At 30.7% G+C, this 24,258-nt stretch overlaps 1 protein-coding gene across 1 annotated transcript in view; it reads right to left on the reverse strand.

Annotated features, from left to right (window-relative positions):
* Nucleotides 1-19,983, reverse strand: part of LOC106882502 (suppressor of lurcher protein 1) — a 1,283,613-nt gene extending 1,263,630 nt beyond the window's left edge. The window contains exon 1 of the mRNA XM_089350836.1: nt 19,964-19,983. Coding sequence (XP_089206962.1) covers nt 19,964-19,968 — 5 coding nt within the window. The 5' untranslated portion in view covers nt 19,969-19,983. The remainder of the gene's footprint in view (nt 1-19,963) is intronic.
* Between the last annotated feature and the right edge of the window lie 4,275 nt (nt 19,984-24,258).

A 24,258-nucleotide genomic window follows, 5' to 3' on the forward strand; every position in this document is an offset into this window, starting at 1 on the left:
AGTGACTTCCCCTTGAGTCTGTAGGTACAGGTTAAAATAGAAAGGAAAGGCAAACAATTTAGCAAGACTTGACAAGGACATTTAATTTAATTTAGCCATATAATTTAGTTACATAATGAAATAAAAACTATATAATAAATGAAATGAAACCTATATAATAAAAGGTAGAGATAGTCTCTGACTGCTGTTTCTGGGAGTCCCAGCTATTAAAACATCATGTTCAGTGAAAACTCTCTATGCTGAATATGCCGTCATCAGAGTGAAATAGGTTAAACATATGTAACAGTGGAATAAGGTTCATCATCAATGATAGCTATTGTGGTTCTTTATGTCGAGAGAAGGAGGAGAGATCCAAATAAATCCATTAGATAAATCCATTAATATTATTCTCATCATGCACAGGTATGTCTATTATGCACATCATGACCCACATAAACATACACACATGCATACATCCAAGGAAAAGTTCTGTCTGAGCCATTAGAATTCTCATTAGAATTCTGATTTTGCATGGCCTGACATGATCTCACAGTATACTGAAGATGAATGACACTGCCTGTATGACAGTGAGAATCATTTACAACTATTACATGATATCAAGGAAAAGAGAGGCAACCACATGCACACACACATACACCCTACCCCCATATATATATAATTGGCACTAAATGTGACTAGGGTGTTACAAAACACCTACATTGCTAGAAATAAGAGCTAAAATGCTCTAATGTTGCATGTAATGCACATGATTGAAAGCATATACATTAACAGGGACCATAAACGTCTGAAAAATACTGACTGAGAATTCTTAAGACTGATGCATCAGTTTCGGCAATTTCCATTGCCATCATTAGTTAAGCTAGCTTGGTGTTCAGCTGCTTCCAGACCTGTTTCCCTATTAGCATATATGTTTGCATCATCCAAATTAATGGATGATTTAACGAATTGCAAATGTGTATACAGAAAATTAATATAAACAGCAGGTTGCAATGTTTCACCAAAAAGGAGAATTATAATTGTCACTAAATGTAACTAGGGTGTTAAAAAACACCTACATTGTTAGAAATAAGAGCTAAAATGCTTTAATGCTGTAGTTAATGCACATGAATGACAACATATACACTAACAGGGACCACAATTGACCGAAAAATGCAGCCTTCTATTTACATTAATCTTGTGTATACACATTAATGAATCACTAAATCATTCATTAACTTGGATTTGCAAACATACATGTTAATAGAGAAACAGGTCCGGAAATAGCCAAACACCGAGCTGACTTAATGGAAATTGCCAAAACTGACATCAGTCTTAAGAATTCTTGGTCCATATTTTTCGAACAATTATGTTCCCTGTTAGTGTATATGTTTTCATTCATGTGTCTTAACTGCAGCATTGCAATCTGCTGTTTATATTAATTTTATGTGTGTGTATATCATCATCATCATCATCATCGTTTAACGTCCGCTTTCCATGCTAGCATGGGTTGGACGATTTGACTGAGGACTGGTGAAACCGGATGGCAACACCAGGCTCCAATCTAATTTGGCAGAGTTTCTACAGCTGGATGCCCTTCCTAACGCCAACCTCTCAGAGAGTGTAGTGGGTGCTTTTACGTGTCACCCGCACGAAAATGGCCACGCTCGAAATGGTGTCTTTTATGTGCCACCCGCACAAGCCAGTCCAGGGGCACTGGCAATGATCTCACTCGAAAATCCTACGGGAGCCAGTCAGGCGGTACTGGCAACAGCCACGCTCAAAATGGTGCATCTCATGTGCCACCCGCACAAGAGCCAGTCCAGGGGCACTGGCAACGATCTTTATATATATATATATATATATATATACAGATAGATAAATAGATAGATATATAGAGAGAAAGAGAGAGAGAGAGAGAGAGAGAGAGAGAGAGAGAGAGAGAGAGAGAGAGAGAGAGAGAGAGGGGGGGAGACAACAGACAAACAGACAGATAGAGAGTATAATGAGGGCTGAAGGCAGATGACAAAAAATGTACCATTGGAAGAAACCAAACTTGGAATTTACTCAGAGAAATTCGATATCTGCCTGGATATCATGTCCCACTTCTTACTCTGTGTGTGTGTGTGTGTGTGTATGTGTGTGTGTGTGTGTGTGTGTGTGTGTGCATGCGTGCATGTGACTGGCTTCTTTCAGTTTCTGTCTACCAAATCCATTCACAAGACTTGGGTCAGCCTGGGGGTATAGCAGAAGACACCTGTCCAAGGTGTCACACAGTGGGACTGAATCTGAAACCATGTAGTTGGGAAACAAACTTTATACCACACAGCCATACTTGGAATTCTATATTCATTGATAACACAAAATAAACATTCCTTGTTGATGCATGCTATGATGCGAGAAGCCCTCTGATGTTCACAGCCAAATGTTTGAAATGGATAAAATGGTATTTAAGGATAGATTTACAAAAATGACAGCTATCACTGACATTCGATATTTGTCAGTTTCAAGAGACAAAATGTACTCTATTAAAGCATTTTATGTTATGGTTATACATGCCATTATTTTAAACAAGTTTAAGGCGGTTAGCTGGCAGAATTGTTAGCATGCTGGATGGAAAGCTTAGTGATATTTCACTTGTTGCTATGCTTTGAGTTAAAATTTTGCCAAGGTTGAATTTGCCTTTCATCCTTTTGAGGTTGATAAATCAAATACCAGTGAAACACTGGTGTCAATGTAATCGACTAGCACCCTCCCACCAAATTTCAGGCCTTGTGTCTATAGTAAAAGGGATTATTTTAAACAAGTTAATAAATGTCCTTTAAATTATTTTAATTGGTTATGAAAAAGTATCTTTTCCTTAATTTTAATAAACAAATCAAAAATAGTCTGGCAGTTAAAAAGAACAAAGAAAATTCTTTGGCACGCAATGAATTTGACATAAATAAATGTCAAAACTGTTTACCTCCAGCCCCACCATTGCATGTTTGTATCAAAGGAAAAGAAATAAATGTTTTCAGAAAAATAAAGGTTCAAGTGAATGTAGCATGCAAAAAGTGGAATAATAATAATAATTAAAACCAATGCATGAGTGTGTGTGTGTGTGTAAATAGAGTGACATATATATAGATACCAATATGTGTGTGTAGGTGTGGGTGTGTGTGTATATCATCATCATCATCATCATCGTTTAACGTCCGCTTTCCATGCTAGCATGGGTTGGACGATTTGACTGAGGACTGGTGAAACCGGATGGCAACACCAGGCTCCAGTCTGATTTGGCAGAGTTTCTACAGCTGGATGCCCTTCCTAACGCCAACCACTCAGAGAGTGTAGTGGGTGCTTTTACGTGTCACCCGCACGTATGTATGTGTGTGTGCATGTATATATATATTTATATATATATATATATATATATATATATATATATAGAGAGAGAGAGAGAGAGAGATAGACAGACAGACAGGTAGATAGATAAATAGATAGATAGGTAGATAGATAGATAGATAGATAGAGATAGATAAATATATGCATGTATTATGTATGTATATACACAAATATATACACATGCATAAAGACATATATATATGCATAAATTTATACATATATACATATATATATATATATATATATATATATATATATATATATATATATATATATATATATATATATATATATAGACTCACTTGTTTACATTCAATTTTTTTCATTTTGCTAAGGTTAAAAAAGTAAGATGCACCATTACTACCATTAGCAGGATAATTGCTTTTACTACAATGTGATACACTACCCACCAAGTTAAGAAGTGGAACCTGAGAGGCATGTGCTTTACCCAAAGGCATAAACAAAATGATTCTATCAACAAAGAGGAATTAATTTCAATGCTTGCATGAGCATATAAACAAGTGCATGCACACACACACACACTGAATATATAACCATATAATGAACAGCATGCAACCATAAGCTTTGTAAAATATTTACTGTTTCACAAGTTAAAATTAACTACCTCATTAGCTGCATATACAGTACCAGACCTCTTATCTGGCTTCCAGAAATCCAGAATTTCCAGAAGTCTATGAATATCACGCAATATCATGCAATATACTGTACCCTGTATTGAGTAAACAGACCCTGATTTTGAAGTGGATTAATTTGTATACTGTGGGTTAAAAATTCTTTTATTTACATTATTTACATTTGACCTCAAGATGAAGACAAATATCCGTCAAATGTAAATAATGTACATAATTCCTCATCTCTTAAATATAGAAATGAAAAATAGTTTTGTTCTTCATTTTTTTAAAGTGGATTGATAAAGATTAAACATACTCTACTTTAGATTTGTATTAATTTGTAAATGTATATATTAAATGAAATTATGTTCTTTATTTTCCTGCATTTAATTTTCATCCTATAAACATTATACCATATACAAGTCACAGTATGATATATTTATGAATTTTAAGTGGATTAATGAATATCTAACAGACCCTGCATTACAAGTGAATTAATATGAAACTGTTAAATACAATTTGGCATTTTTCTTTTCAAAGTTTATTTTATATTTTAGGTATATATTTAGACTGTCTCCAGAAAACCAGAAAATCTAGGAATCTGGGATACTTCTACACCTGAGTTTGTCAGATAATTTATGAATATGGTTTCACTCCAATCTTGAATAATTATATGCTAGGGTCATTGGTATTGTTCTGTCTTCACAAATTAACTATTAAAAAAAGGCCAAACTGATAAGGTCTAACAAATTTTTGAAGCGATGTCTATATGACTATTAAATAAAATGTATTAACATTTTTAATTGTGTTAGAACAAAGGACAGTATTAGTATATTGAAAGAAAGTTATGTAATTAAATACATCGAAACAAAACTGAGCTTAAATACCACAAGGGGATATGGAGATTGTTATAACAATATTCAGTTCAGCATATTAAGAGTAACTAATTCATAACAACTTTATAGGACAAAGTTGCTAATGATATGCTTTTAACAATTTCAGCACAATTCTACAACATAATAGTAGAATAAATTGTTCCAACAAAATATTCTCCAGAGCAAGAGACATCAAATAAATAATTAAACAAAGGTATTTCAATAATATAGAAAAATTCCCAAAACAACCAATCATATATGAACATCATATGCATTTTAATATACAGAACATAAGATTTTACAATAGTAAAGTTTAATTCAATTTCGAATTTCCAGTGACAGTAAAAGAAAAATGATGTTAGCAATGATAATGATGCACAAATACTTAGTCACTAAATCATGCAACATACACACCAGAATCAATCCACCTGTCTGTCCATCTACATTATATATATAGATGTATGCATGTGCATGCATATATATGTCTCGATATATATATACATGTTTGTGTGTGTATGTGAAAGTAAATACACACACATGCACGCGAACACTTCTTATATTCTTTTACTATTTTCAGTTCAAAGGCTGCAGCCATGCTGGGGCACTGTGTTAGCTTTACTACACTTTCACTACTTAAAATCTCCTCTGATATGTAGTATTTGGTGAATGAGGGAATTTGATGTTGCTGCCCTCATCTGCATTTCCTGTCGCGAGGTAGACTCGTCCAGGACTCTTGACAGGAGGAAATCCATTTTTGTTTTGAAAACATTTATATCCACCACTTGACAGTCTCTCAGGCTTTTTGGGCGGATACTGAAATGCTGTAGGCCCTTGGAACCCAAGCTGTTGCAGTATCTGGTCCAGTATTCTGATGGCAATGTTAGGATCTTTGACGCTATGTATTAATGCCTCCATTCTGCTGTTTGTGTAACACATTAAACTTCATTGTAGTCCTCAGCCCACCTGTATATTGTGACCAACTCCTGTTGCTGGCGCACAACATCTGCATGGATTTGTATCCCTTGAGAGACTTTTGTATTGTCTGCATAGCTAGCAAGAGTGGCTATCTGAGCAGCTGATACAAATACACATTCATATATATATATATATATATATATATATATATATATATATATATATCATCATCATTTAACATCTGTTTTCCATACTGGCATGGGTTGGACAGTTTAACTGAAAAGTGGTAAGCAGGGGAGCTGCACCAGGTTCCAATCTGCTTTGGCATGTTTTTACAGCTGAATGCCCTTCCTAACATCAACCACTCCGAGAATGGAGTGATTGCTTTGTACGCCCCACCAGCACAGGAGCCAGTTGCAAAACACCAGCATCACTGCGATCTCTCTTGGCTTGACAGATCTTCTCAGGCACAGTATATTGCCAAATGTCTCAGTCGTTTGTTATTGCCTCCATGAAGCCCAAATATATATGTATATATATATATATATATATATTTTATTCTTTTACTTGTTTCAGTCATTTTGACTGTGGCCTTGCTGGAGCACTGCCTTTAGTCAAGCAAATCACCCCATCTATTCTTGTAGAATCGGAGATTCTACAAGAATAGATGCAAGCACTAATTTATAAAAACGTATGACGTTAATAAAAATCTGTAAATGTACAACCATTCAGATATCTGAGTACCTGATTATTTTTTCTAATATATATATATATATAATACACATACACACACACGCCAGTAACTTCTGATATCTTTTGAAAGACAGTTATATTAAAGGTACCTGCATATGTATATCGAATGCTCACGTTGAAACTCAGAGATCTATTTACTTTACTTTTATATACATTCTTTGTATTTATGTACATATGTTTACACATACATATATAAGCATGTGCATACATTTTGCCTGTGCATGTGAGTGCTCTGATGCTGATGTGCCATCATGAATTGGCAATGCACGAGCAGCTTTTGAAGAACTACAGTATTGCATATGGGAGGGACAGCCTAGGTATTTGCATTTATACCAACATTAAACTTTACAACGTTGTTATCCTTCCAACTCTCCTTCACAATACTGAAATTTGAATACTGTACCATTCCCATGCTACAAGTGCTTAACTTTTTACAGATGCCTTGCCTAAGGTTAGATTCTAAGAGGAATTCTAGACTTCCCAAAAGAGAATTTTTGAGATATACCAAAGCACCCACTTAACTTAATCTGAAAGTAAATCAAACTTAAATACATCAAAACAATATTAACAGTTCAACTTTAAAGAACTTTAATCTTTTAGCATCCGTATTACTCTGTGAAATGTAATGCTTATTTATTCACATTGTTTCAAATTAATCATGCATTATCTTGTAGATTCATGAACATGTTGATGTGATTGTTTCTTTATAGAATGATATTGTAGGACAAGTGTGAGAAGCTATTTTGAACATAAACAGAATATTTGGACCAGATATGCCCAGTTTAAATGCAAATGGATTAAAGATTAAAATATATCCTGAAGTTATCAATAGTTCATTAAAACTATTTTAACTGCAATGATATATCAACACTTATAATTAAATAATGGTGCATAAATAATGAATTCCAGATTTTTGCAGTATGGCAGAATTGTGTCAGTTATAGCCTCCTTATCTGAAAAGAAATTATCCTTAAGATCTCAGAATATGATCAACTTGGTGATAAAACAGTCATTATTTATCAATGTTATTCTTCAAATTTGAAGTCAGACTCATTACTATCTAATGGCAAATGATGGCTATTTTCATTGGTTCATGAAAAGCTCTAAGGTTTTCATACACATTACATTTGCCAATACAAAGAGAGGTTAGGAAGGGTTAAATTTCAGCAGCAACTAACACTGTAGAGAAAAAGAAGAACCTCAATGGTAATGTTGAGAGTATTATTATTATTATTATTATTATTATTATTATTATTATTATTATTATTAGCTTACAACAATGTGATTATTCATTATTAGCATCATCTCCATTACTATTATACTGCTGATAACTGCGTAATGTTCATAACATAAATATTTGCTGCTACTTATGTGATAACTCTACAAATAATAATGACAAAATCATCTTAAACAAGTTAATTACCTCAGCCATAATGATGATGATGATGATGATGATTACCATCACACATGTTTATTTTATAGTTTCCGTATTCATATATTTCTTAAATGAAAATCTTGGATAGTCATATCTAAAACATTTCAATATACTAGCCAACAAATCATATGTAACTAAGAGACTGTATACAGTCATTTGACCTACAAGAAATTGAAGTCCCATCTCCCAGAAATCATACACTCACATTATAAGTAAATGTGCTAGGCCACACCAGGTACACTAATGGTGAAAGATGGAATGGTTAGAAGTGAGTTGTATTTTAACATGAATTTATTCAGTCAAGGTTGACTGAGGCCTAAATAACAACTCACTCATTTAAAATCTTACAGAATATTCAGTTTTTTTTAAAAATCCAATAAATCTATCTACAAAAACAAATATCTCATCTCTTACTGCAAATGAAATTTGTTTTGTTTAAATTAAATAAATGAAAAGAGAGTACATGCAAGAAAGAGAAAACGATAATAGTCACTTGCATTAAACAATATAATCTTATTTTTTCTCACAAACAAATGCAACATATACCCATTCATGTCTATTTAGTTTTTAATAAATAATTGCATGACATATTTTATAAAGCCAACCAAGATATTTGAAGTTACTTGGTTTTCTTGTCTAAATATAAATCATACATATTTCTTTTACTTGTTTCAGTCATTGGACTGCAGCCATGCTGAGACAGCATCTTTGAAGGGTTTTACTCAAAGAGATCAACCCCAGTACTTACTTTTAAGTCTGGTGTTTATTCTTTTGGTCTCTTTTGCCAAACTGCTAGGTTACAGTGACATAAACAAACCAGCACCTGTTCTCACAAGGCATTGATCAATCTGAAACTATAGTAGTAAACACTTTCCCAAGATGGCATGCAGAGGGATGGGACCAAGAACTATGTAGTTACAAAGCAAGCTTCTTACCCACAGAATGACACTTGTACCTTGTCTTACTATGAATTATATAAATATGCTACTTTAGAAACAAAATTATGTGGGTAACGTTATTGTTTTCAAAGTTAGTGTAGATTCATAGACAATGCTAGAGATAGTTTGATTGTTTGTATTTTCATAATAATAATAATATTATAACAATTGTCATGGTAACAGTTCTTTAAGTATGAAGGTGCATAATGTCTTTATGAAACATTTTGAAGAAATATAAATCTTCATAAAAGCCACTTGGCTGGATGACCTTCACTTGAAACTGATAGAATTCCTAAAGCCAAAGCATCATTAGAAAGTCTTCAAAATGAAAATCCACTGTGGCATGCAAATCCTCATCAATTATGTTTGATACAGGGATTTCACATAAAACGTTGCAAGACTTTTGTCTTATGTTGTTTACCAAACAAAAGACAAAACTTTATAAAACAAAATAACCGTGGAAGTAAATGAATTTATTGAAAGCAAACGATGAAATGTTGATGGCAATTTAAAATAACATATATATAATGGAATAAAAGAAAGGAAGCATGATTCTAAACCTAATTAAATCAACAATAAACCCCATTTTTACAGTCTAGCTTTGATATAATGCATTCAGTTGAATGTTTTCTTTATTGAGTGTTATGAGGCAAATTAAAACTTATATATTATATGAAATATGCTTCAGAATCGATTTTTTAAAATAATACATTTGACCCTTGTTTATGAAATCTCTAAGTAAAAAAATTGAATATAATTTTAGAATGAAGGAATACTAATTTTATACCTCACTGAAACTGTAATAAAAGAAATGCTAATGATAAAATAACAAGGATATAATGAGGCTCTAAAATACAAAGTAAAATTTTGTGATGCCTTGTATTCAGATAATAAAAATATATTATAATGGACTTTACTAGTTTCCACAAGAACTAATACATATTAATTTCAATTCACTAACTCAAAATTTGCACTGAATAACTACTATGAGCTGTATAATAACTCAAACTATTCAGAAGATACAGAGATTCATAATAATGATAATAATAAAAGAACTATGATTAGCAATTAGAAACATAAATAGAAATAGGTAAATTGAGATTAAATAAACTACTTTCAATGAGAGTACCCAGCTATAACTATACAAATATTATTTTTAAAATATTCAGAAAACTACTGGCTATTTTACTTTTATATGTATCAAGGCATGAAATAACAAAGTATTTACATAATTTAAACGATGTGTTGCTTGAAATAAAAACCAGCAATTGGCAAAATGCTTTATACATATATAAACAAGAATAGATTACCACATGAAAAATATTTTAACCAGTTGGATATCAGTCATACATTATTTTATTTTTAACTATCTACATTTTTCTATAATCTAATGTTTAGGACATGGCCAAAACTACTTACAGTAGAAGAATTATTTCCTGAGTTGATGAATGTGAGTTAAACTTACGAGATATGAATATTTCCAACTAATTAAATAAGGTCCAATGAGCATGAAAAGTTATCAGTTGAATTCCTAATCGAAAGCAACCACTGAACACAATGTCTTCTCAAGGATGAAAGATTGCTTCTGCCTTGAAGTCAATGCTTCATGAAAACTATCTTTCTCCTGGTTTCTGGGCATTAAGTTGGCAGTATCCCTTAAATTTCTTAAGAACTATCGATACTTTAATGGTCTGATCTGAAACTAAAAGTAATTCTGTACCTCAGATATACTAAAATCAATTTTATTAGTATTTTAGTTTTAAATCCATGGATGTAATCTTTGACTCAATGCTATAATAAAATTCTTAAAAAGAAATTTTCTGTCATTTCTTTACTTATATCTTGAAACTGATTATTCTGTAAGTATATATCTCAGTATAAAATCTTTTATTATAAGAAAACTGATGAAAAATGTATATGATCAAAGTTCTTAATGCGAATTATGGAAATATACAGCATATACTTAAATGAGAATTTCTTTCAATTTTGCTGTTACAATCACATAAACTTAAATTTTGTTTTCCGTGCCCAAGTCAAACACATTGCAACATAATGTCATGTTCTGAACATTAGATTTCTTTTTCATTTTATTTTTACTGGTTTCTGTCATTGACAATGGTCATGCCAGAGGACAGCATTTAGAGATTTATTATTCTATATTTTAAAGATGAACTTAGTTGATACTGCACCAGTCCACTTTTTAACTGGCAGTACTGTGTAACACACACACACACAAAAAAAGTGATGATAAAGGAATATACAATTATACTTTGAAATTCATTAGCTTATATCTGTTTCCACTATAAGATGTAGTGGACTCAATTTTGAGTGCCTTATTAACACTTTATAGCGCCATCAGAACCTCAAACAGGAAGTGCAATTTATTTGGAAAGACAATTTCATTTATTTATTTATGTATATTTGTATCATAATCATCAGTATCATTTAACATCCGTTTTCCATGCTAGCATGGGTAGGATGGTACCACAAGAGCAAGCCAAAGCCTGCACTAAACTTCTGTGATTGTTTTGGCAGGATGTTTCACCTGGATGCACCAGAGTGGACTTAGTGCTTTTTACATGCCACACACACACACACACACACACATATATATAAACATATATGATGATGATGAACTTCTGAACAGTCTTTTTGTACTAAATTCCTCAAACAAGGTATCGGCCATTCCAACACTATAGTAGAACACGTGCCAAAGATACTATACAGCAAGAACAAATCTTGAACAACATGGTGTTACAATATAAACTTCTTAACTACACAAACATGCCTGTATCTCTTAATATAACAACATTATTCATGCTTTGTAAAACGTTAACAATTTTACTGGTACATTATTTATTATTTACAGACATTTGTTATAAATTTTTTTTTTTCATATTTTATTCTAGTAAGCACTAGGCAACCTATTATTCTAATTTGATTTTCCAACTTATAATATTCTACTTCATTAAAAATCTTATGTAATTGATGTTTCAGAGATGTACATCTATATTTAAGGTTATGACTCAGTTTTAGCAATTTCCCCTCTAATTATACCATTTCAAATCTTGTAAAAACTCAAAAGTTATATTTTTGCTAAAATTCTAGATACAATTTACATAAAAAAGTCCTTTAAATCTTTTCAATAATAATTCTTTTTTGGAATGGATCTTGGAAAAACTGGTACTCTGTCAGTTATGACAACAAGGGTTCCAGTTGACCTGATCAACAGCACAGCTTGCACGTGGAATTAATAAGTAGCTGAGAATTTCACAGATACATGTACTCTTTACGTAGTTCTCAAGGAGTTTCAGCATGACACAGAATGTGACAAGGTTGGACTTTTGAAATACAGGTTCTACTCATTTTCGCCAGCTGACTGGATTGGAGCAATATGAAATAAATTGTATTTCTCAAGAACACAATATGCCACCGGGAATCAAACTCACAACTTTACAGGAGCTTCAAGCACACATAAAATTATATAAATAGCAACATATAAATATTGAGTTAAATGACTTTTAAAAACACACTCAAAAATGTGTTGTATTTTTGGTTGTCTCACATTTTATTTTTCACCTAGAACCTCTAATTTTATGGAAATTATAGAAAAAAACTCTTCCCTGTGCAGCATCCAGCTTCAGAATCATATGATAGCTATTATGATTTTCACCCATTACTTAATACCATTTATGCTCAATTGTACTACTTGGTATCAACGACTGAAACCAATCGTTAACACACTTCTATATTGTACAGCCTAGTCGGTTAGTTGATTATTTTAAATTTGACCAAATATTCCTAAAGCTTTTGCTAAATATATAGTATGGAGCTTTCCTCATTTTAATAATACTGCTTATCACTGATTTCTCAAACAATACAGCCAGATTTTATTGGCTCCACTTGTGTACATCTTCAAAAAAAAAAAACAGCTCACAAAAACACTGTTGAATAGTTACTCTTGGTGACACTATGAGCCAGAATACCTACATATTTTCCTCAATTGACAATAAATTATAATGATATTCATTATTGAAAATTCAATATAAAAGAAACCCAATTACCACCATTTACACTTCATGTATACTTAACAATGCGGACTAACACAGTAATAAAACTTTCCTTACATTTTGTAACCGATTAATGTGTAGTGTACATATGTATGGAAGTATTTACGTACTTGTCACTATTTGTGATCATGTGCACTATGTACACTGATTTAATATAGCAATACTGATGTTCAACTATATTTTCTGGAAGTTCCAATTATTCCAATGTTAGGGATATATTTATCTTCATGCAAATAAATTTCCTATGTTAAAACAATGAGGTAACCAATTAACTTTTCAGCTTGTAGCATCTGCTTAAGAATTGTAGAAACATCTGTTCATTCATTTATCCAAACACAGAAATACAATTGATGCTTGTAAGTATATGCATGCTTTCTTCAAACATACATGGAAAATTTTAGATAGTCATGTAGAGATTAAGTACCCTTCTTTCAAGTAGATTTGCTCTAGAAATTGAAACACTGTACATAATTATTTGATTATTAACTTTATCAACAAAATGAAATCAGAATCAAATATTTATAATAAAACAAAACTTCAATCAATTAAAATGAAAACTAAATAATAAAATCATCTTAAAATCATTTTAGGACTTGTCACTGTAATAAAATTTATCTTAGGATTATATCAAACATTCTAGAAATGTTAGTTATTGATTTTAGAAGTGAAATTAACCAAGGAAAATAAAGTTGAGATAAAAATAAAAGAAGTTATTTTTTAACAATAAATGTTTGAAGCAAAAAGCAAATATCAGTAAATGAAATGAATCAAAGGTAGAAGTATTTTTGGTGTCAGAAATGGAATTTATTTTATGCAACTTGGAAATTTATGAATTGCTATCTTCTTCAGTTGAATTAACTTGCTCTACATTATATGATCCTATCAAGAAAGATATCCAGTTATTAACAGGAGAAAGAAGACTTAAGAAAACAAAGAATATCTCAAACTGGATATAAGAATTTATTGTTCCATCTATCCATTCATCTTCCCTGCCCACTATTCCTGGGTAGGTTGTAAGGATAAAATCCTCAGTCACCTCCTTCATAGGGTCCTACCAGGAGCAACCACCATTACACTTCTGGTTAGATTCCCAAGCATGATCAACTGAGACAGCGGACAATATCGAACCATTTTATTCTTAGAATACCCTCAGGTCTGCTGCCACTAAGCTCAGCTTGAAGAACCCATCTTCAATTCTTTCCTATGACATTCTATTGTTGTTTATCAAATAAAGCAAATTCAGTTTAAGAACACTAAATTACTTTTACTGAATTATTTTTAGAATATCTCAAGAAATACATTTTTGACTTTAACTAAGTGCCACAAAATTTGTTTCTCTTCTTTCACCAAATTAAAGGCAAATTTCACTAAGAATTACCAGCATATATCATTCGGTACATCACTACCTACACGAAATATCAAAATTCATGCCATTCACCTGCTTGGGTCTTTTCTTTCTTTTTGTATCTTAGCTCACTTCTGGTAACAAATGAATTATTAGTTCATTATATGCTGTAACACATTCGGTACATTACCTATGTCACTATTTATTTATTTTTTTATGAAAGCTTTATCTAGTTTTTAGACCTGAAACACCATGGCTAAAACATTGTCGATTTCAACAATTACACAATTTATAAGAATGTAATCTTAACATGGTTACTCCATTTTCACATAAATTTCTGTAATATCTGTGCTTCTTATTTTCATTTTAGTAGTCTGCTATCAAGTAACTAATATCAGTATTGTACAAGGCTCCCTATCTATTCTAGTACTTAGTCTGTGAAAGATCATGTATGGTTTCTTCTCTATTTGGGACCGTTTCATACCTCTCAATAGCACTATATTTTGTAGCTGATTATTGATTTTAAATGCAGTAACTCTTGAAAACCTGCTGAAATCAAATCTGTATCTCTACTACTTCAAAGACATTTTCATTATCTTATTTCCTTATGCATGATGCAATTTATTCAAGAAAGTACATTTATATTTTCCCTGATTAGTGAAATAGATACCGAAACAGCAATATCTCATTAAGCATTTCAATTTGAAATAGGAACATTGTATTTAAGGTAATCCATATAATAAATATGATAAAAACGAGTTAATCCAACAAACATTTATACTGATGTGAAGAGAAATTTTCAGACATCTGATAAACTAAAGCTAATCCTATATACCATGTGTGTGTGTGTGTGTGTGTGCATGTACTTTTCTTCTTATATGTGTGTGTGTGCATTTCTTCCTCTGTGTGTGTGTGTGTGTGATTATTAACACCAGTCTACTAACTATCACCAAAATAAGGAAACTAATTGAAACAAAAATTTAATTTCTGACAAACTATTCAAAGTTTGGAGTTTATGTTTCACATAATTAATTATACTTTAGCAAAATATTTTTCTCATGGCAAAAGCTAGTTATCATTTGCAATTGATAACAAGAGCTAGTATAATGTAAATAAAATTATTACAATGCAGAAAAAGAAAAGGATTTCAATGTGTGATAATTGTGCCTGATATTCTCAAATGATGCTTCATCACAAAAGCTGCTATTTAAAACAACCATTCAAAACGATGATCAAAGTGTACATTGTGTTGAAAAGAAAACCGGGTTTCTCAAGTAAAAGAGAGAGTATATAGGCTACTAATTACATTCACACTAAAGTCAGAGTATTTAATTATAATGACTGCTGTGGTCGACCACAAGTAAATAACTTCATAAAAAGTCTTATTTCCTAAAGGAAATACTATTTGGAGGAAGAATTGATAAAGAAGAAGAAAAGTCTTCCATATTAGTTCTATTTTCATTTAATTTTTATATATTTTCAATGTGGTTTTGAATAGAAGATATTCAACTTCATTTTTCAAAACTATGTTGATAATACCATAAAATGTACAGATATTATCATGATCAATGTGTGACCAAAATGTTATTTTGTACCAAAACTTGCTCTACTATGCTGTGAGCTTCAATTACATATACAAATACAAAAGTTAATGCTACATAGTTGTTATGTGATATCAAAGATACTACATAGTTTATAATTATTCAATTATTATTCATCATTATTTCAACTAAATTAATAACTATTACAACTTCATGTTAAGAAGTACCTGATTGTATGTACATTTCTTAAATCTTAAAATTAAAAATGGCAGCAAATTTTAACCAGCTAACACTATTGATTCTTTCACTGATTTCCATGTTGTAGAAAATGTTGCCTATCAAGATCTAGATTTTGAAAGAAATTGTAAATATTGTAAAAATCTATTTTGCTTTTGGCTTGCTCTAAATATATGACCAATGTGCAACCAAAATGTTAGTTTGTACCAAAACTTATTTTACTATGCTGTGAGCTTCAATTACCTATACAAATGAAAACAGAAATAACACTGCTAAACTCTTTGATAATGATACATGTTACTTTTGTTGTTGTATTAATTGCAACTGAAAAAGAGATTACTATACACACATCTTTTGTTATTATAAGATGTATTGATAGTAGATTATCACATTATTTTTTCCACTCAAGAAAAAAAAATTACAAAGAAAAGTAAAACAGCTATAAACAAGTGTTGTTGCATTGAATTAAATGATCATCTTAAGTTTTGTTATTGCCCATTCTAGCTATAAAAGAAAACAACACTCCAGGAAAAACAAATACAGTAAGGAAATTATGTTATCTATAAAATATATTTAGTTTTCCAAGCTCAATATTTGTCAGTGAGCAAAACTACTTATAGGTCAATATTACTTTATATTATTTTTTGTGTGTAACAAAAAAAGAAAATAAGTAATTTAATAATGTTCACATTTAGGTATATTATTTAACTTTTGTTTTTATCTCATTGTAAAAGTATGGAAGAAAAATACTAATGAAAAACCTTTTGTTTTGAAGATTAGAAAAGATCCAATTGACTTTATCTTCAGCAGTTTTTTCCCTTGTCAGAGATAATTGTCATTAAAGTTCAGATTGATACACTCTGAAAACTATTTCTAGACTTTATCCTGACACTTAAATGTTGTTGTTTCTCAAGATAAAAGTTTTATAATAAACGGTTTTGCACTTTTTATTAAATAAATACTGGCTGCTAGCAACAACAATGAATTATTTAAGCTAATCGAAAACAATAACAGAGAATAAATCTATTTCAGTAATAATAATAAGATAGACTAATGATTTTTTTTTACTAAATGTGTGTGTGTGTGTGTGTGTGTGAGCAGGAAACCAGTCAAATTTTTACAATGATAGATTATACAATGAAGATTATTTGCATATTTGGAAATTTGAGAATGTAGACTATGCATTTTATTGATAGACTGTCTTCCAAGAATTAATTATTTTGGATGTATATTTTGATAACAAGAATGACGTTCTTCATCATGGAAGAACAGAATACACTAAAAGCATGATTTTGATAACTGATCCTTAATTCTGTAATCTTGAAGATTATCAGCATACCAGCAGATATAAGCTAATAACAGTGCATATGTGCTTCATAAAGTAGACTGAGTAATATATAGAAAAATGGAGGGATGAAACTTTTTGTGCAATCAAATTGTAATAACAGTGCTGGAATACATATGATTGCATTTTCTATCATGAGTAAAAGTACTCAATTGGAATTTGATGTTTGTTATCACTTACAAAATATTTGATCTTGAATTTAACTTATTCCGTTACCCAAATTTAATGCTTACAGCAAGCAAGTATTAGGTGAATGTTCTCTACTGCATTTCTATATTTAATGATTCTATATGACTTTCTCAGCATGGATCATCTAGTTGTATAATATATCTATGAAGATGTAACCATCCTTCTTACACACATCAGTCAATGCTTTTGATCCTGCTGCTTTCTTATCTCATTGTTTTCAGGCTTTCTCTTAGATTAATGTTGTATATCAAAGATTATAACTCCCTATCTGCATTCATTGTTCATAATTTACTGCCATACAGCATCATACTTGTATGCCTCATAAAATAAGCTTTCCACAAAGGGAGAGAAACTCAACAGAGGTACCAGTTCCCCAAATTTTATCCATCATATTTTAATCCTATTTACAAGATATTATAAAGCCACTTGCAGAACTAATTATATTGCCTAAATAGATGAAATGATGTACAATTTGCAGTGATGTGTCCCTTCAGTCATTAGAACTATTTCATAGCTAACAACTTCTCTTGTGCATTGAGCCAACAAAGTAACCTATATATATATATATATATATATATATATATATATATATATATATATATATATATATATATATATATATATATATATATAGCTGGTTGATTTGCTACAATGAGCAATCAAACCTCTCTTAAATTATACACTACCTTTTAAAGAAAAGAAAGACAAAGACATAATATAGTTGTAGGTACATTATCAGTGAAACTAAAAGACATGATTGTTGCAACTGGAAATGTTGTTGTTTATAGGCATACTTAATCAGGGATAGCATGACACTAAATAACAACAACAATACTAGTGCATTTAGTGTATCTGAAGGTTTGGTCATCTGTCAGTCTTATAGTCTTTTTCTATTGCATTTATACAGTTGTTTATTGCTAAACTGAAATAAGCATGTTTCAAAAAGCTTTCATATGCACTTTTGATGAATTTTTCATGAGAATTCTGGTGACATCAAAAACTTAGTTTATAAAATGAAAATAAATGTGCTGCCAATACTTACAGCCTTTGCTTTGAAAGATTATTATATTGTTACAGCTGTCAGTATTAATAGTCAACCAAAATACCTTTTAATGTTTGATATTGACTATATTTTTGCTTGAACAATGTTAAAAAAATACTTCCCCTTTATCAAAATGTAAAGCATTTTATTCCAGCTTTCATCAAGCTAAATTTGTTCATATTTAGTTGAAAGAGGAGACATAATACTCATGACCTTTGTTTTCCTCTTAAATAGATACAATCAGTACAAAAACAGATATAGGTTGACCCTTGCATGGGAAGAAGATGGAATGAGAAGGCATTCTAGAGAGAAAACATTAAATATTAAATATGAAAGTTTGTTGGGTGGCACTGCAAGGCTGATGTTAGAAGTCTAGATTTATATCTAAATTATGCCAATGTATGAAATGGGTGAGATTATCTGCATTTGAGTATAGGCTGTTATAAAGTAACAATAAGAATCCATAAAATGGGTTAAAAGAGAAGAAAGAGAGAAAGAGATATTGCCTACATATGAGCAACTTTGAAATGAAGTTGTTTAACCCCAAGTCAGTCTTTATTGAGTATATCAATGGATTTAGCCTTTTCATGAATGTCATCTAATGTATTCGTCTATTATAAAAGATGGTAGGGAATAATTTTCAAGAGACTTGACTGTTATGCTTGGCAAGTTGGGCAGCTATGCCAAGGTTTCTTAGTTGGTCTGTCAATTCATGTGCCCAACATAACTAAAAGCATTTTTCTGTATCAAACGTAACAACATTGTTCTCATAAAAGTTTTTTTTAGAGTAAGAGACCATTGGTGCATGATACAGAAGATTAAATCTCAGCTTGATTCATCTCTATAGTAAAATTACCATAACTAAAGTAAAAGAGATGCAATGGAATTTAAACTAAAGAAAAAGAAGATTATATATAACCATTTCCATAATCTATGTTTGAATTCATGGTGGTGGAGGAGAGATGAAATAACAATGAAGAATGAGAGGAGAAAGATGCAAAAGTATAGGAGAAAAATGACAATTTTGAACTGTCACCTAAGCCTAGCAACAACCTTTTGTACAATTAGATTTCTTATGTAACCCTGTATGCATATATGTCTTTCATTTTATGACAACCTTTGTTGAGGAAATTAATTAAATATATTGAAGAAATAAAATAGAGATCTTGGGGGAAGCAATAAAATATGACTGAGCCTTGCAAACTTATTTAAAATCTATTACCGTTTCTTAATTAAACATAAAAATAAATAGTAAATTTTGATAATTAATAACACATACATACTTCATTCTGCACAGGATGTGCAGTTTTCAGAGATTTTTCTTCCAATATTTAATTGCTGTTTATTTATAAACAATCAATTAATAATCTAAAACAAAATAAATAAGATTTAAAATAAATGGGTGCTGTTTTATTGTCTTAATATTATATTAAGCTCAATTAACATACACACTCTGTAAATTATTCTATTGCTTTTTGTTAAAATATTAACATGAACATAAACAGAAATATTTATACATATTAATCTTTATATTAATATTAAAAAAATATAATCATTAGTTAATGGATTATCACTTCTTTATAACATATAGCAACATGAGATTTGAAATATCATAAATTTAATCCGTGTAAAACAACTTGTTTAACTAAAAATTCAATAAATAATAGAAATCTCTCAATTTACAAAGGGGCAGTGATTTTATATCAAAGTATAACTGACTGTCCACTTATTTCACAAATACAGATACATGCATATGTGAATGTATTACATAAAAATCTATCAATAATGATGGAGGCAATACAATAGCATCTGTGTTGAAATGGAAACTTAGCTATTGAAGTCTTTGTATTTATTCCACACATATTTCATATAAATCTTGCTTGTTTTATTTGTTTTTCATTCAATATAATAAAGTGGGTAATGTTAATGTAGTCATTTTGTCTGGGTTTATGGGGTTCATATAAAATGAATAGCAATTATTGTCATGTACACACACCCACATCCTCACACAAATTGCATTACCAAGTGATGAATAATAACCAATCAAAATATTCTGATGTTAACCTAGACAAAATGGCCACAAGAACATTATAGACAAAAATAAAGTTTAGAAAACAATCCTTCAAAATATTTGAAAAATCACATAAAACATTTCTAATACCAAGACCAAAGAAATTAAATTTGTCATTTGACCTCTAACTAAAAATAACGGTTATTAAGTCAGGAGAACCTTTGAAAAATATAATGAGAATCTTTTTAGAAATATATGTAAGAGATATTTTGCTATTTTCCCGATCTACATGAATACAAATTTACATACTTAAAAAACAAAATGTAATGGAAGTGACATGAGGCAAACTAGTTTTAATGAAATAAGTTGCCTTTGTGCAGAAGCAAATATAATCTCTGAAGCAATGTTTGAATTCATTACCTATCACTCAATTCAACACCTTAAATTTAGAGCCACTATGTCTCAACATTCATTATTCGACTGTAAATGTAGAGGCTGGTTGGCTACAAATCAAAATTTATAAATAACACTTCAATAAAACTGAAAGAACATTGGTGGTCATTGCATAAGAATTAATAAATAATTAATGTATTGTTATGTATATTTAATAATAAATTTAAACACATATGCAATGATATTGTGGTAATCTCTGATATTAAAAACTTGTGCCATAATTAATATCAATGACATTATCAATAGATTAGCTCTTAGATGCACCTTCATAAACCTTCAGTTTGCTATCATGATTTTCAGTTGATTGAAAGAATATATTAGATATATTTCCTGAATAGGTATGATAAATTGAAATTCAGTGCTTATAATGCTATGAGTATCAAAATATAGTTGAAATGAAGAACTTTACATACAATTTTCATGCAAAATTTGTCTTCAGCATTTAGTATTTTATAACTTGGTTTCAGTTACAGTTTGACTGATACATATTGGTAGATTTTTGCAGTATGTTATATATATATATTTTTACTATGTTTTATTAAACTCTTTATACTTATAATAACTTTATTGAAAATTACCAATAAAATTCCCACTTAGGACAAGTCTTGAATATTTTTTTAGAGAAAGTGTGCAGGTGTTTCTTTTACCCTCAAACACACTTCAGATTGTTTCTTCCTACGTTTGCACTTCTCTGGAATTACCTCCTTGTTTAAGTTTTTTTACCATTATTCCCTGGACTATATCCTCCAAATTGAGGCTTAAGAAAAGGTTAAAAATCAATGCCCTTTGTAACCTTCTTTCACAGACAGACAAATAAGAAAAAGAAGAAAAAAAAGGAATTGAAGAAAACTTATCTGCAAGAATAAAATTTTCCTTCCTTCTAATACAATTTTCTAATAAATTTATTAATACTCTTTTATCCCTTATATTATTAACAAGGCATTAATTATTAAAAGAAAAATTCAGTTACATTGATCTATATCAAGTTCTCTCCCTCTCTCTCTCTCTCTCTCTCTCTCTGTATATATATATATATATATATATATATATATATATATGGAATGCCTCTGATCAAGCTGAGTAGACCAAGGGTTATATAAAACTAACATATACTATTACTCATATGGATCATTTTCACACTCATTATAATCATTATAAATAATATATTTATACGTAATAAATATTTATACATAACAATTATTTGTAAGTAACAGAAATATACTCATTATATTAACAAAATCTATCTTAAAATGTATAAACATCAAAGTACATAAACAAATGCCAATTATTTCAGCTTTTAAAGCAAAACATTGACCAACGTTTTTACAAGTTTAATCTTAAAGACAGCAAAATGTGCATCACTTGTCCTTATAAATTATGATAAATGAGTCTTACTTTGTTCAAATTACTAGATGCTTAACTTTGAGGTATATGAAAAGAGCAAGCTGATATGGGAAGGAGATCTAAAGAGAAAAGATGTGATAGAGAAATAAGTAGAAAAGAAGACGGAGAAAGAGTAACGAAGAAAGCGAGCAAGAGAAAGCAAAGGAAGGGATAAAGTTTCTCAAAAGGGTATCAGATTTCCAACTGGTGTACAATGTAAAGTGAAACATATTTATTTGATGCCAAGAAGGAAATAGAAAAACTTACTTTTTTTTTTTTTTTTTTTTTTGCATATATTTACAAGAATGATACAAGAACTGAGATATTTAAGAAAAATAATTTGTTTATTTCCTTTCATTTTGTAAATATTCACTAAAACTTTATCAAATTTAAGTATCTATAAAGGACCGTGATGAAATATTTATTCAATGAAAAATAGTTTATATATCAACACCAGCCATAAACAATTGAATGTGCTCAAGAAAGGAAGAAGAAATATTTTTGACATTTCAAATTACACCATTTATTTTATTTGATATATGAGAATTGATTGTTTGTTTTAGCATCTGGTGATTTGCAAGAATTTTAAAAAATTTATGCAGAACAAAATTGTTAAGTTTTCTTTTCTGGCATAGGTAAGATGAATTTGTTTGATAACCTCTGCTCTTCATTTAGTTTTGTCTTGAGAAAGTTTTAATAATATCTAACTAGTTTTTTTCATTTTTTTAAAGAAGATATTTACAGAAATGGGGTCAATGTTCATGAACTTTTCAGGACTCTGAAGCTGGTGATTTTGATGCAGTTACTGTTCAACTAGGCTGGTAACTACCATTTGTAACTGCTAAATGAAATTCAGACATGGTTGTATGGTAAGAAGTTTGCTCATCAACCACATGGTTCTGGGTTCAGTCTCATTGTGTGGCACCATAGTCAAGTGTATTTTGCTATAGCTCCCAGACTGACTAAAGCCTTATGAATAGATTTAGGGGATGGAATGAAAAGTGCCAATTGCATGTGTGTATGAGTGTTGTGTGTATGTGTGTGTGTGTGTGTTCATATATAGAGCTATGTGTGTGTGTGTTCATATACAGATCTATGTGTGTGCTTCTTTGAGTTTGTCCCTCACTACTGCTTGACAACCAGTGTTGGCCTCTTTATATTCCCTTAACACTTTGGCAAAAAGAAATCAACAGAATAGGTACCAGGCTTTAAAAAAATACTGAGACCAATTTGTTTGACTAAACTCTTCAAAACTGTACCCCAGCATTGTTATAGCCCAATGTCTGAAACAAGTAAAAGATAAAAGTGATATAACTGTAGCCATAACTCACAAGCAAGTACGATAAGGTAGCTAAGGACAGATTGTATTGTGATAAAAGGGAGGCTGTATGGCATAGTGTGTATGGGCTTACGAAGCTGGTTCTAAAAGAATACCAAAGAAGACAAAATACTATAAGAAGGATTCATTGGGAGCTCTGTGGAAAGTATGGATTGGATGAAGCAAAGAATGGTATGCGCAAACTCCAGAAGGAGTAATTGTAAAAAGATATGTGAAGGAATGCATATGCACATACACACACGCACACTTTCATGTACATGCACACACACACACACACACACACACACACACACACACACACACATACACACATATGTGCCTAATAGCAAAATGACATCATAATGAAATGAAAACCAACAATTTTTTTTAAATGTTGCTTTAAAAAGTATTCT

The sequence above is a fragment of the Octopus bimaculoides genome, chromosome 4 (assembly GCF_046866305.1).
Source record: "Octopus bimaculoides isolate indiv1 chromosome 4, ASM4686630v1, whole genome shotgun sequence".
Classification (NCBI taxonomy): domain Eukaryota; kingdom Metazoa; phylum Mollusca; class Cephalopoda; order Octopoda; family Octopodidae; genus Octopus; species Octopus bimaculoides.